Genomic DNA, 15,663 nt, shown 5'->3' with positions numbered 1-15,663 from the left:
GAGAATGAGAGAGAGTGATATCTATACATTAAATTACAGTAGGCTTCATAGCCAGGCAGAATATAGAAAGCTAAAGCATGAGAAGGTCCACGCACTCCATATTTTGCTGCAATCTGCTTTGGTACCTACTAGGGCCCTCAAAACTGGCCCATGGTTCTACAGCATTGCAGATGAAAAAGGCATTACACAACATTTGTGACCTGTGATCCTTGTAACTGGAGATGGTCATGACTGAACCTGGAACCTGCCATATTTATTTTATTATATTTATTATTATATAATTTATATTAAATATTATATTCAAAACATGTGCTGTTCCACTTAGCTACAGCCCCTCTCTATTTAACAGGAGACATCCAAAACAAAACTACTCTATCAGCTCTCCTCTATCAGGACCTCAATGGGGTACAATGCCACAGCACCCACCCTCGAAAGCATTCATTTTCTCCAGGAGAACTAATCTATGTAATCTGGAGATGAGCTGTAATCTCGGGATCCCCAGATCCCACCTGGAGGCTGGCATCCCTAGGACCCAAAGATCCTCTCAGGCAGTGGGGGCTAGGGAACACCAGAGCAATGGAGCACTCCTCTCTCTACCCTCCTCCTGGGTCTTTTCTCTATGTTTGTGTTATTTTATTTATTTAGATTTCTATGCCGCCCATTTCTTTGCAGCTCTGGGCGGTTTACACTGAACATTATATAACCTAACATGGAACCATTATACAGGCTATAACATCAAAACTACTTTCTCCCCTTGTGCTTCTTATTCTGTATACTTGGCAATATGTGTGCTAGAGTTTATTTTCTGTGGCAGCCATTTTGCAGTGGTGTCCAAAGGTGCCTGCAGGCTCAAAAAGGGACAGCAGAACTCTGTTTTTAAAAAGCTACGTATACCTATACAATAGATATCTGAGTTATTTTCCTTCACTGAGCAAAGCCTAATTACCTGACTCTTCTTCTGGCAGATTCCCTCTGTTTCTGTGTCGCTTCCCCAAGCCCTATCTAATGATGATTTTTCAGCACATCTTATTTTTGTTGCTTGTGTGCCCATACTGTGTTGGGAAGGGGAGTTATCAATAGAGCTCATAAATAAACTGGAGAATCAGCAATGAAATATCAAAGCGACCACTAGAGGTACAAAGCACATGCAGAACAGGGGGGATAATGCAATACAGGCCCACATGCAAAGAAATAACAGGAGTGGAAAAGCCCTGAATGATGGCAGGATTTCTATGCATTTGACTCTCCTTCCCTCACCCAAGGGTTCTACAGCCTCTTCTTAGCTGATGCCACAGTATCTGCCTACCCCCCCAGCCCCCCCCCCCATCTCTAGGCAGGGAATAGCTGGGATGTCTGGAGGTCAGAACTAGCGGCTATCAGTCAAAGGATGATAGAGAGGGAAGAGCATAGGGGAGCAGAAAGGAAGTGGAATAAGAGAAGGGCAAGGATAGCAGGAGAGGTTATGAGATTTCCTTTCCCTGTGTGCCCTTGCTGGTCCAACACACACTTTTTAATATATATGAGATTTTAAAATTAAGATTTGCATTGCTTTCACACACAAAAATTAACATCTGTACATTATATAATTCGCTAAGGAGGGCGGGGTGTCCAGGATACAGAACCCTGAGGGGACAATCGGAAGGCATGCGGCGCACGCCTTCTGATTGGCCCCTTGGCCTCACGCTCACAGAGGGGCCAATCGGCAGGTGCAAATTGGCCCATCGAACAGGCCATGGCCGCGCTCCATGGGGCCTGGAGACAAGGTAAAATCCGAGGCGGGGGGAGGGGGAACGGCCCGATGAACGCTCCCCAGGCCCTGCTGAGCGTGCCCACCGCCTCAAAGAGCGGGACATGGGAGAATCTGCGGTGGGTTGAAGGGGTCCAGCGAACGCTCCCCAGGCCCTGCGGAGCGAGGCAGCGGCTGTGCTCCGTGGGGCCTGGGGATGGGAGAATCCGCCTGAGGGGGAAAGGGGCTGGGGAACCCCCCCCCAAGCACAACCACACCCTCCCTGGGCCACTGGATGTGCTCAGAGCGAGAGGGGGGGGGCCCTTCCAAGCCCGTCCTTAGGGATGGGCTTGCCATCTAGTAGCAAATAAGCCCCATTTAGCCCAACCTCTTCCTATTGGCAGAAAAGGAAAGACAGAAAAAATAAGGGCAGGAGTGTAGGTTAGGAAAGTAATGTGCAATATTATAGATTCAATTAAACAGGGAATAAAGGTTAGGAGATATGGCTTGAATAGGGACAAGAATTCAAGCCAAATGAAGGTGAAGATTCTGGGAGCTTCTCGCTATTATATGGCATTCTCTGTTTTGTACAAAGGTAGCATATCATTGACCCAGACATCTATAATGGGAGATACTTGAGGTTTGCAATATTGTAAATTATTCACTTAGCAACTGAAGCTACCCTTTGAACCCCAAATATGAGGTATTTCGACAGCGGCCATAGTCTCAGTCTCCTAGGATTAGATTATTGGCTATGAAGTCTATGGCCTATTATGCCCAGGTGTTTTCCCTCACTTTCAACGTGCAGGTCCGTTGGGTTGTCTTTGTTGTCCTGCACCGATTTTCCTCTCTTCAGTGCTCAGTTCACTTCCTCATTACAGTTTCCCCCAGCTTTCCGACAGTGTTTACTTAGTTTTGCTTCCAAGCCAAAGGTAATTCAATAGTGTACAAATTCCCTCAGATTTCTCCTCCCTGCTCTTTTGCCGCCTCACAAAGGTCACTATAGGGCAATTGCGTAATTAAACAAACCACCTCTGGATACCACCCCCAACATGCCGCCTCACAGAATCCAAAGTCAAGATTAAAAGTTTACTGCTCTAAAAATCTGCTATAAAATGTGTGTGTGTGTGTGTGTGTCATGGGCCTAAGATAGCAGCTAATGTGACATTGATCCTGGATATAATCTTTTGCCAGACATCTATGGCTTTAAAACAATTTCAAAACGTGTGGATTTAGCCCCAGGCTTCCAGCAGTACCAACAGAAATCGTTCTCAGTGAGACCAATGTGATAAAATGTAGTAAGTACCAGTACACTCGCAAGAGCATTTTTTGATGGGTAAGCCTTAGTCGTAAGTCCATAGTGGCTGATTTAATGGCTTTTATTTTAGTGTGCCACTGGGTCAGCTGAACTGGAGTGCTCAGTTCTGGGCTCCACTGGGAGCAGATATAATCCAAATTAAATTTGGTTTGGTGTTTTAGAACAGTGGTCACCAACCCCCGCTCCGGGGACCAGTACCGGTTCGTAGATCAGTTTGTACCGGGCCGCAGCTCCTCCTCGCCCTCCTACCCGGTTGCTGCCTCGGGGGCTGCCCTGCCACTCTGCCGCTGGCTCACTCTGGTGCTCTCCAGTGGCCGCCATGGCTGGGGCTCCCCCTCGGCGTGGCACTGCACAGCTGTGGCTGGCAGCGCCCCCAGTGGGTGGTGGGAAGTCAAGGACGCCGGCAGGAAAGCAAGCGGAGCAGGGGCTCAGGTGGCGGCAGCGACATTCCTCGGCCCTGGGCCTCAGTAACATTGTCAAGCGTTGACCGGTCCCCGGTGATAAAAAGGTTGGGGACCACTGTTTTAGAATGTTATGCATAAGAATGGCTTGCCAAGGGTGGGTTGCTAAGAATGAGATGAAACAGTGGTGGTAGTGGAGGGTTTTAAAAGGCTGCTGAAGCTTTTGGTCCCAGAATACCAGTGAGCAAATGTTTTAATTGTATAAACTACCACCTGGATATAGATAAGAGATTCAAATATGTTGACAAAATATAAAATGGTTTATAGTATTCTCCTGGTCCAATTAGCTAAGTGTACTAAACGACCAGAGATCCATTTTTTCCTAAAAACATCTTTATTCCCTATCCTAATCCTGAGGTTTTACCAAATTGTTTGTTTGTTTGTTTATTATATTTATATACCGCCCTCCCCGAAGTCTCAGGTAACATATGGTAACAGGTAATAACAGTAATAACAACAAATAACCTTAACAAGATCACAACTATAACATTAGAAAATGGTGGAATTGCAAGAGCCTCAGCTCAACTCTTACTGGGACCCACTGGATTGGGCAGATTAGTGTCAGTCGTAGTAGGGGGGGTGGGGAGGCCAATTGGAAGCGATGGTTTGGGTTGACCTCAACCAAATGCCTGGTATTGGATCTTGGTGAGTATAGCACTGAAAAGCCAACTGACTTTCAATCACATGCCAAGTTACAGGTGAAGGAACTTTTGGATTATTTAAATTGGTAGAGCAGAGCAGGTACAGCATTTGCAAACAGTTGTACTGAATATTCATTTCTGCAGTAAATTAACTAGGATCAGGAAGGGTAAAACAAAGTGGGCATTCTATACTATACCTTGTCTTCTTTATTAAGCCTTCCCTGAACCTTCTCAGGGTCTGTAATCGTTGACTGGATTTGGGCAATAAGCAGTCTTAAATTTTGTTTGGCTTCTGAAAAGAATAGAGGAAAAAATAGTTGATCTAGAAAAGGGATGGCAGCAGCAATCCTAAACAGGTCTACATAGAAGTAAACCTAGTTTTATTCAGTTTATATTAGGAGTGGACCATAAACTAACTCTATGACAGAAAGCAACAATAACATCCAGGAAAGATGGATTAAATTACCAGGCTTCTGCCCACTCTCCCTGCCCTTTGTACAGAATGGTTACAGAGCAGGGTGCATAAATAATGATGCTGGGAGCTGGTTGTAGTAGCACTGAATTTTTAGCCCAAGCCCATGAGTGGCAGAAAGGTGCCTGATAGACCAACCTGGGGAAAAGGAGAAACCAACACAACTCCAGAGGGAAGCCAGTGGGATGGGAGCAAAGAAATCTAAGAGTTCTAACACAGGCTCTGGAGCAGAGGAATGAAAGCAGTGGACAGAGACATGGTATAATCCTTCTGCCTGGGATTTAATATGCACCACACATCTATTGAACTCAATGAATTTTGTTTAGTATATTTTGATACCTTTCATTTTTACTTTTCCCTTTCTTATTAGATCTATTCATACTGTTGGTCCTTGCCAAGTTAAAGTCTCTACCCATAATTGCAGCACCATCAACAACAAGCATTAAAACATCCACCTCTTTATAGAACCCACTTTGTTTAATTTTCAGGCATATACATTAACTAATGTCATTCTCTGGTGTCCCAAAGTCCCTTAAAGCTTCCTGTGGGATCAATGACTCTATCCTCAACCTTAAACCCTATCATTTACTCCTGTCTGGGCCTGAAGGAACATCAAGTGCACCCATTTTTATAAACTGTAGATCAGAGGTAGTCAAACTACGGCCCTCCAGATGTCCATGGACTACAATTCCCAGCTCCTGGGAATTGTAGTCCATGGACATCTGGAGGGCCGCAGTTTGACTACCCCTGCGTAGATGATGACCATAATTGTTGCAGATGTGTTTCTTGAATAAAAATATCTGCCTTGTCTTTAATTTGTAAAAGAACCTATAGCTCTTTGCGGGTTCATTAATACTGTTAACATAGATAGGGAAAAAATCTTATGCATTTTAATTTCACTTCAAACAACAAATGTAACACTAACTTATGATGTGATATTGTTTTACAATGTGTTCAGCTTCCTGAGTTGTTTGGATCATTTGAATCACTCCTTTTATTTAAGGGTAAGAGAAATCCCCGTGTACAGTGATAGCACTGTTTCTCATCTTTACTAATTAATAATGGGTTTTATCTTAATTTGTTTACAATCAATTCCTTAATTACCAGTTATTTAACAGTTACAATAATACCACGGTATGCCTACTTTGTGCAGTCTTCGGATTTACTGTATAAGCTCTTGCTGTTTTAACGCCTTCCTCAAAATCAGACATCACTGTTTCAGAAAATACGTTTTCCAGGTATACAGTCCAATCACCTCCTACCTCACACTCTTAAACCCCTCTCAGTTGTAGGTACTCCATAATTTATCGCTTAGTTCCCTCACCTTACTTTCTGATTCTTGTATCTTTTCATTTCTATGAGACACTACCTCATCTAGACTACACAGAGAATCATCTTGGTGTAGAGATTAAGGGTGTGGACGTCTAATCTGGTGAGCTGGGTTTGATTCTGCACTCCCCCACATGTAGCCAGTTGGGTGACCTTGGGCTCACCACAGCACTGATAAACTGGTCTGACTGAGCAGTAATATCAGGGCTCTCTCAGTATCACCTCCCTCACAGGGCGTCTGTTGTGGGGAGAGTAAGGGGAAGGTGATTATAAACCGCTATGAGACTCCAAGAAAAGCAGCATTAAAAAAAAAAACATTTCTTCATCATCATCTCAATTTTTCATTTGAGTTGATTGATTTGGATTTATTGGTCTTTCACTTCACGAAAGTTCATGCAAAAAAATGTAAACAGCGTTCTAAAAAGTGGGTGTGGGGTTCAAGTTTCAGAAATGCTCTGTAGTTTTTCCTGCCTGCTGCATTACACTTTGCTTGTTGAGAGATGCCTTGCAGTCCTCAACGACATCACAGGAGATCTGCAGCTCCTTTGTGACATCACACAAGCCTCCTTCAGTCAGTGGCCTGATGGCGTTATCTGCATTCAGGCCTCACCAGCACTCAAGCTGGGAGCTTGATCATAATGGAAGGATTTATTTGACTGGAATACCTTCAAGATAACCAGAACAGATTTCAAAAGGCCATCTGCAGCAGCGCCTACCCAGGGACAACCGATGAACGGGAGAGATTCCTTGCCGAAAAGCCATCTAAACAATGTTCCGGCGAAGCCCTTTGCGGATTTTTCTCTTGTGGACTGCCTTCTTGTTCCGAGATGCTGTTGATGCCTGCGAACGGCCAGCTTGGACGAGAGTTGGCTTGGATATGACTCTGCAGGATCTGATGGAAATGTCTGAAGAAGAATCTAATGGCATACACAGCTCGTTGTGTCAGATCTGCCGCGAGTTCACCGGCTTAGGGCTATCCAAAGAGTGCCTACATGTTTTAAACGCAAGTTGTAAAGTGGCGCTCTTTCTAGCTGTGGTTTTATCTTTATTCTACCTTTTACCCAAACTGAAAATAACAACAAGGAGACAGGTAAGATGCATAGCAGTTGTGGTATGAAGCAAACGGTCCTTTCTCAACTAGTCCGTTTCGCGGCTCCTGAGTTTCCCTGGAGATAACATAATTTATTTTTAAACTCACCCTGCGGTCTAACAGAATGGACTCTGTATGGGAATGCCATCAAAATAGAAGTATTTCCAATGGAAGCTAGAGCTATTCTATCATGAGAAGAAACCCTGAATAACATAATATCTCGGGTGGGCTTTCTCAACCAGGGCTTGTGAAACCCTGGCGTTTCTTGACAACCATGGAAGGGTTTCCTTAGTTGGTAAGAGTTAATATTTTAATATATTTTAAAATCTGTTAAACATTTATCAGGGGATAGGGCCGTATATGGTCATGTCAACCCACCCACCCCAATGGCCAATGATGGGGCTGAAGGGGGTGGGGAGGGGTTCTGGGTGAGCATATAAACAGCTGTGCTTCCCAACCATATTCTGCACAATCAAACCACTGCCAGGGATTTTTGAAGCTTGAAGAATGTTTCAGGGGTTTCTCAACAGTAAAATAGTTGAGAAAGGCTGACCTAGGGCAATGTGGACGTATCTTCCCTACAAATATGGGTGGTTGTTATTCTCCCCACCCGCACTATTCTGGTGACCAGAGTTTCCTGAACTTCTGAAAATTCTGTTAATCTTTTGCCAACTCTTTTCATTTCCCCCAAAAGAATCACGGGGATTATACTTTGATGAGCTTTTGAGAATTCTATTTGAGCCCTTGTTCTTTCAGCAGAGCTCTGTTGACGGTACTTTGGATCCAGTCCAAAGAATAAAGCAGTGAAAGCCCCTTCCTTCTTATCGGTGTGCCAGAAAAAAGCTGCATGGACTTAATTACTACCCATTGCTAATGTTTTTAAAAACGAATATAAAAAAGGAGCTGTGTTTAATCTCTGTCGAATGTCATTCTTGAGGAAAAGAGTGAACTCATTTTTGTTTTTTTCCTCCCTCCCACCTTACGCAGAGAACAACCCAGGCACCAGTATTTTCAGCTGCTATCAAAATGACTAGTGAACACCAGCCCAACACAGAAAAGATGCTCTTCAGATTGGTGGCTAACACCTCCAAAATGATGAAGTACATGAAACATGTTGCCCACCATTACAGGAAAGAAGCCAGACAGTACAAATCAAGCAAAATGAAGAAAGCTGAGGACTTTGACGACGAACAGCTCTTCCCTGTTTGTTCCCACCATAACAGCTCCAGTGGGGACAGTGCCATGTATGGAATCTAAAGAGCAACAAATGAAAAGACTCTTGCTTCTTTTCATATAGCCTTTGCAACAAAGCCCTTAAGCCAACTAACGGGAAGGTAGATGACAAAAACCAGAAGGTGCTCAGCATAGTCCAAAATGGATTCTGTGAAGGGGCATGAAAGAAGGGCTATTAAATTTTTTTTTGTCACGCCAAAGCAATTTGCATTTAAAATATCAATAATTAAAAGACTATATTTGGTGGACAACACCAGTAAAAATATAGCATTGCCTATGTGTGTTAAGTGTTGTCAAGTTACTTCTGACCTATGGTGAATCTAGGAATGAATGACCTTCAAAACGTCCTACTGTTAACAGCTTTGCTCAGGTCTTATAAACTGAGGTCCATGGCTTCCTTTATTGAGTTTATCCATCTCATGTTGAGTCTTCCTCTTTTCCTAGCATTATTGTCTTTTCCAGTGACTCTTGTCATCTCATAATGTGACCAAAGTACTATAATCTCAGTTTGGGCATTTTAGTTTCTAGGGAAAATTCAGACTTTAGTTGGTAGTCCATGGTATTGGTAGAATTCTCTCATGACACTACATTTCAAATAAATCAACGTTCTTCCTGTCAGCTTTCTTCAATGTTTGACTTTCACACCCAATACTGTTCTGGCCTACTGGTTGCTGGTATAAGGTTCCAGCATTTCCAGACATTAATCAAGGCAATGTCATCTGGTCCAAGGTCAGGCCTAACCTTCTCTGGTGCAGCTGGACCTCTGAAGCTCTACACAGCTGGACCTATGAAGCTCTGAACAGAATGGATGCCAGCTTCATTGAAGGAAAAGAGGAGCTCTCCAGATTAGAGTCCATCACTCTTAACCACTACATAATGCTGGCCTGCTCATGTCCCTGATAGGGAATCCCTGAGCTAAGCAGAGGACTGCTAGAAACACTGTGGTAAGATAATGGTATTATCTGTTGTTGTTGTTGTTATGTGCGAAGTCGTGTCCGACCCATCGCGACCCCATGGACAATGATCCTCCAGGCCTTCCTGTCCTCTACCATTCCCCGGAGTCCATTTAAGTTTGCACCAACTGCTTCAGTGACTCCATCCAGCCACCTCATTCTCTGTCGTCCCCTTCTTCTTTTACCCTCGGTCGCTCCCAGCATTAGGCTCTTCTCCAGGGAGTCCTTCCTTCTCATGAGGTGGCCAAAGTATTTGAGTTTCATCTTCAGGATCTGGCCTTCTAAAGAGCAGTCAGGGTTGATCTCCTCTAGGACTGACTGGTTTGTTCGCCTTGCAGTCCAAGGGACTCGCAAGAGTCTTCTCCAGCACCAGAGTTCAAAAGCCTCAATTCTTTGACGCTCGGCCTTCCTTATGGTCCAACTTTCGCAGCCATACATTGCAACTGGGAATACCATAGCCTTGACTAAACGCAGTTTTGTTGGCAGGGTGATGTCTCTGCTTTTTAGGATGCTGTCTAGATTTGCCATAGCTTTCCTCCCCAGGAGCAAGCGTCTTTTAATTTCTTTGCTGCAGTCCCCATCTGCAGTGATCTTGGAGCCCAGGAAAATAAAATCTGTCACTATCTCCATTTCTTCCCCATCTATTTGCCAGGAATTGAGAGGGCCGGATGCCATGATCTTTGTTTTCTTGATGTTGAGTTTCAAGCCAACTTTTGCACTCTCCTCCTTCACCCGCATCAACAGGCTCTTTAGTTCCTCTTCACTTTCTGCTATTAGAGTGGTATCATCTGCATATCTGAGGTTGTTGATATTTCTCCCTGCAATCTTGATCCCAATTTGTGACTCCTCTAATCCCGCATTTCTCATGATGTGCTCTGCATACAAGTTAAATAGGCAAGGCGACAGTATACAGCCTTGCCGAACTCCTTTCTCAATTTTGAACCAGTCAGTGATTCCATGTTCCATGTTCAGTTCTCACTGTTGCTTCTTGACCTGCATATAAATTTCTCAAGAGACAAATAAGATGCTCTGGTATTCCCATATCTTTAAGAACTTGCCACAATTTGTTGTGCTCCACACAATCAAAGGCTTTAGCATAGTCAATGAAGCAGAAGTAGATGTTCTTCTGGTACTCCCTAGCTTTCTCCATGATCCAGCGTATGTTGGCAATTTGATCTCTAGTTCCTCTGCCTCTTCGAAATCCTGCCTGTACTTCTGGAAGTTCTCGGTCCACATATTGCTGGAGCCTAGCTTGTAGGATTTTGAGCATAACTTTGCTAGCATGAGAAATTAGTGCAATGGTGCGGTAGTTTGAACATTCTTTGGCATTGCTCTTCTTTGGGATTGGAATGTAAACTGACCTTTTCCAATCCTGTGGCCATTGTTGAGTTTTCCAAATTTGCTGGCATATTGAGTGTAGCACTTTTACTGCATCGTCTTTTAAGATTTTGAATAGTTCAACTGGAATGCTGTCACCACCACTAGCTTTATTATTATTAATGGTATTATCTAGAATTGAACAGATGAGGAACTAAAGGTCTAGAGAAAGACTAAAATGTTTGTGGCCAAGACAGAAGGAATGCAACCGCAAGCTCTTTGGGTTCAACATCAATTAATTACAGTATATCTAAAGGATACTCAGGCAGTTCACTTACAGATCTTACCTGCCCAGTCCAAGAATTCAACAGACTCCGTCTGCTCATACCGGTAGGCGATATCTCTTGCCTTTTCACCCCGAAAGGTTGTTGCAAATATGTCAGCATCCAGTTCAACAAGAGTTTTCAGAGTTTCCAGTTGACCCCAGGCAGCAGCACAATGGAGCAGAGTATAACCTATGGGGACGGGTGAGGTGAACCAAATCACATACAATTTTAAATGTTGCCACCTCACCTATCTAGCCCAAGATGGCTTGCAAACATGACCAGCAAGAGTATTAAAAACAGAGAACCAAACTTAAACTACAGAACCATGGACTCCCAAAAAAAGAACCACCACCAGCACAATTGGTAGTCAAGAGTATGATTGCTATCTCAATTAGGATACATGCTATCAAGACATATGGTATGTGTCTTTTCTGTCCTGGCCTCCGGCACGCCCCTGCATCTCCCTATGACCGGCACTAGTGTGCAAGTGTGCATGTGCGAGCTCTGCCTAGACAAGGGGCGGGCGGGAGCGCCACTGCTTCCCGCCGAGCAGAATGGGCTGGTCACCCTGAAAAGGCTGGCACCCCTGTCTCGCTGCTGATGCTTGCCACAGCCATGCTGATGACCTGCTGCAGCCGTGCTGGATACCGCACGATACTGGATGGTATGTAGAATGAGGTGGGCGGGCATCGGGAGGCCACTATGGGCACTGGGCGGGCATCAGGAGGCCACTATGGGCAGCTATGTCTATCCCAACTGAAGTGCACCCGGCATATAATACAACCCCCCCATTTGGAGGCATGTTTTGCAGAGGGGAAAAGTAATCTTATACGCCAGCAAATACTGTAAATAGTCACAAAAGCTCTTCTGAGTAATCTAGCTTTACTACTCTTTGATTCATTCTGCACAACGGTGGTCGTGCTGGGGCGCCACTGGGTGTTTGCAACGGAGCACTTTGCCCCACTGCTTGCCAGGTCCTCATGGAGGAAGATTTTCTATACTGGACTTGGTCCACCCCTGATTTCTACATCCACACAAGGCAGCCAGGACAGAAAAGTTCCACTACATGGGGGGGGGGGAGGGAATGGGAGCCTTTCCCACCCAGCTCGACGCCTGCCTAGAGCATTTTGTGTCTCTTTTGGGGCACAGTAGTCATAGTCGGCCCAGGGTGAGGGGAGGCCTAGGCTGACATCGGCCCTACTGGCGCCCATGGCAGGTAAAGCAATACTGGAAGCTAATTTTCTAGAGAGAATAGAGCTTTTGGATTATGCTCATTTCTCAGCCTTAGGGGGGAGATGAGAAACAGGGCTTTTCCTTGGAACTCTATCACACTGCTTTTGCCTTACTTGCTACCTTGTGTTGCTGTAGCCTTAGCATTTTTTTTTACATATACTTTACAAACACTTGGCTCCGGTGTTATTATTTTGGCTTTCAAATCCTGTGGAACTCACGGAAGGGGTGATTTGAGCTTAGATTTTTCCCCTTCACATTCTACTTCTTCATAAAATTTATCTTTTTCCACCTTAATTACTTTCCTCCTTTTTTTCTTGTAACCAGAAAGTTTGCTCACATTCATGAATTAATTGTGAATTATCAGGTTAGATTTTCGGAGGGGGGTGGTCTTAAGTAACACTGTTCATTTGATAGTTATTGACAGTCTTTGCTCATGCATTTTAAAAAATTATTGTCCACTTCTGTAAAAGTGCAATTACAGAACAATGATAAGAAACATCAAATTTTAACATGATCCAGTTTGGGCTGGCTAGAAACTGAAAATCAGTAATTCGCCCCTTAAAGAACTGATAATTCACAAGCACTTCATGAATGTAAGAGAATAGGCTGGCTGGCAGAACAACGAGAAGTTCAAGCAATTAGTAAATTAGGAAGGAAAAGAGGAACATTTCTGCTTTATGTTTTTAAAAAGTCACAGCAAATCACTTTGGGTCAGGGCGAGAGTATAATAGTATAGTATAGTATAGTATAGTATAGTATAGTATAGTATAGTATAGTATAGTATAGTATAGTATAGTATAGTATAGTATAGTATAGTATAGTATAGTATAGTATAGTATATAGTATGTTGTGTTATAAATAGATATAGATATGGATAGATAAAGGTGCAGTGCAATAAACCTGCATAGAGAACTACATCCTCAGTAAAATGGATGAATACATGTAGTGAGGGAGGTTTACAACCAGGTGTTGAAATCTGTAAAAATGCCCCCCTTTGTTAGAGAAAAAAAACATTAGATAGCAGTATAGTTATAACTATTGCTTACTTATTTTTGCAAGGCTGGGGAAAACTCCTAAACACAAACAATGATTAAACCTAACAAGGAGGTGGCTCTGAACTGCCCTGAGCCGCAAGGGAGGGTGGTATAGAAATGAATGAACGAATGAATACATGAATGGTTATTTGAGGACCTGAGGAGCAGTTCACTAGGACAGAAATATCCAGTGCATATGGCTGGGGAAGATTTATCTTTAGAGGGACCGACAGAAAACCTTTGGCCAACAACCCTGACAGTTACGTACCTCTGGCTGTCTTATCCTTTAGATCCACCCCATATTTGGCCAGTGTCCGAATAACATCGCTCTGCCCAGCCATGCAAGTTGCATACAGCAGATCCCTCCCTACGATATCCTTTTCCATCAGTAGCTCAGTGGCCTTTTCATGATCAAGATCTTCTGGATCATCAAAAATCTGTTGTACCCCTTCTATGTTCCCAGTCAGAGCAGCCTTTAGGAGAGGGTTGTAAGTTACTGGTTCCTCTTGAGGCCCCAAATCTTCAAGTGTACTTGCTTCCAGTGAGACTGATGACTCTTTCTCTTCTAACAGTTCCATTTCCTTCCAAACAACCTGAGAAGACAGAGCGAACACGGAATCACTTTAAGCAGGAACTGGATTAAGTGATTTGTACATAACATCTATGTATCTGAACTTTATACTTCTTTTGCCAAGGCCCTCTTCTTTGATCTAGAGATCCTAAACCCTCCCATCCCCAGAAGAATTGTTCTGTTAGAATCACGGAATCATAGAGTTGGAAGGGGCCATATAGGCCAGCTAGTCCAACCTCCTGCTCAATGCAGAATCACCCTAAAGAATCCATGAGAAGTGGCTGTCCAGCCCCTGCTTAAAGACCGCCATAGAAGGGGAGCTCACCACCTCTTTAGGCAATCAATTCCATTGCTGAATTAGTCTGACTGTAAAAATGATTTTCCTGATATCTAACTGATATTGTTCTACATGCAATTTAAACACATTACTGCAGGTCCTGTTCTCTGCTGCCATGAGGAACCCACTGCTGCCAACAGCTGCCCTCCTCTACATGACAACCTTTCAATAACTAGGCGCTATAATGACTAACAGACATTAGTTAACTGTTTTGTACCTTTGTATACACTCAAATGAGTAGCCATGTTGGTCTGAAGTAGCACAATAAAATCAGAGTCCAGTAGCACCTTTAAGACCAACAAAGATTTATTCAAGGCGTGATCTTCCGAGTGCAAGCAGTTTTCGTCAGACTATGATCTTCTTACATGACAGGGAATATATAACAAAAATTAATCCTGTTACATCAGTAGACTGTCATAACCAAATACAGCCAATGATAATCCAGTCTCCTGTTGTAACAGAATTGATTTTTGCTATGTATTCCTGATGCTTCTGATGTTATGAATTGTGCAGTTTTAATCCTCAAAACACTTTCTGGGAAATAAATACGATGGAATAAACTTCAGTAGGATTCTAAGCATACCTGCTTAAGATAAGATAGTACAGATTTTTAATGCGCAGTCACAGGCTACAACCTACAAATAGAAGAGGGGCTGTTAAAATTAAGATTTATTTGATGAGAATAAGCCACAAGAAAGGAAAGCAAGAGGGTCTTGAAAAGTCCCCCATGAGTAGTCAGAAGTGCACAAGGATAGTAGAGACGGAGATACGTATTTTTATTTAAACTCTAAATCAAATTTGCATCTATGAATGTAAATTAGCATATGCACATTTGTGCAAATATTGTTCTCTTTTTTAGTGACCCTAGGCCTGGCAGAGCTTCCATAAAGGACTGATTATATCAGGAAGGAAAGCGGCAGGCAAATGATGTGAGTTATAAGCTAGGAAAGTGCATATTTATTTCTTTAGTACATTTTCACTCTGCTCTTCTTCCAAGGAGCTCCGGGCATCAAACATGGTCCCCTCCTCCACTGTGTCAACCTCATGAGGCAGGCTAGGCTGAAAGAATAACTGGCTCTCCCAGGTCACCTGGAGAGTAATGGTGAGTTTGGACTTGAACCTGGGTCTTTCAGGATACCAACCTTCAGGTGGGACCCTGGAATTATAACTCATTTCCAGGAGACGGAGATCAGCTCTCCTGAGGAAGATGGCTGCTTTGGACTCCATAACATTATACTCCACTGAGGTCCCTCCCCGCCCCAAATCCCACCCACTCCCGGCTCTACCCGCAAAATCACCAGGTATTTCCCAGCCCAGAGCTGGCAACCGTACTTAACCTGTGGAGTAAGATCATACAGACTGTGCCCCCGTCCCAGCTGTGCAGGCCAGTAACCCGTGGGTGTGTGAGAAGTCCAGACACAGCTTCGAACGAGTTCTAACCCCTCAATTCGAATCCACCACAACAATCATATTGGAATACCTCACAGGAAGAGAGCAGGCCTCCAGCCGTCCCCCTTCCCTACGGCTCTTTAGCGCCGTAGGCGATGCTGTCGCCATAGCAACGGCCTGGCAAGGGCGGAACTGGGGCGCATGCGTCCGGAGTTCCTCCACGGATCGCTAAC

The 15,663-nt window shown here is 43.9% G+C and overlaps 1 protein-coding gene and 1 long non-coding RNA gene across 5 annotated transcripts in view; one reads left to right on the top strand and one right to left on the bottom strand.

Moving 5' to 3' along the window:
• Window positions 1-15,663, bottom strand: part of ANKRD45 (ankyrin repeat domain 45) — a 27,407-nt gene extending 11,744 nt beyond the window's left edge. The window contains exons 1-5 of one of the 4 annotated variants that reach the window (XM_077332553.1): window positions 15,522-15,647; window positions 14,625-14,676; window positions 13,402-13,726; window positions 10,888-11,055; window positions 4,344-4,438 (exon numbers count right to left, since the gene is read on the bottom strand). In XM_077332553.1, the coding sequence (XP_077188668.1) occupies window positions 4,344-4,438; window positions 10,888-11,055; window positions 13,402-13,711 (573 nt within the window). In that variant the 5' untranslated portion in view covers window positions 13,712-13,726; window positions 14,625-14,676; window positions 15,522-15,647. Of the gene's footprint in view, window positions 1-4,343; window positions 4,439-10,887; window positions 11,056-13,401; window positions 13,727-14,624; window positions 14,677-15,378 lie in introns of all 4 variants that reach the window. The other 3 variants (XM_077332555.1, XM_077332551.1, XM_077332554.1) reach the window with 3 other exon arrangements.
• LOC143835227 (uncharacterized) lies at window positions 6,047-8,535 on the top strand. The gene is made up of 2 exons (XR_013230044.1): window positions 6,047-7,037; window positions 8,025-8,535. It is a non-coding gene; the product is annotated as an uncharacterized LOC143835227 (long non-coding RNA).

This window comes from Paroedura picta, chromosome 4, assembly GCF_049243985.1.
Source record: "Paroedura picta isolate Pp20150507F chromosome 4, Ppicta_v3.0, whole genome shotgun sequence".
In the NCBI taxonomy this organism is placed as follows: domain Eukaryota; kingdom Metazoa; phylum Chordata; class Lepidosauria; order Squamata; family Gekkonidae; genus Paroedura; species Paroedura picta.
The sequence above is the reverse complement of the archived record's forward strand: the minus strand, read 5'-3'. Positions and strand labels throughout refer to the sequence as shown.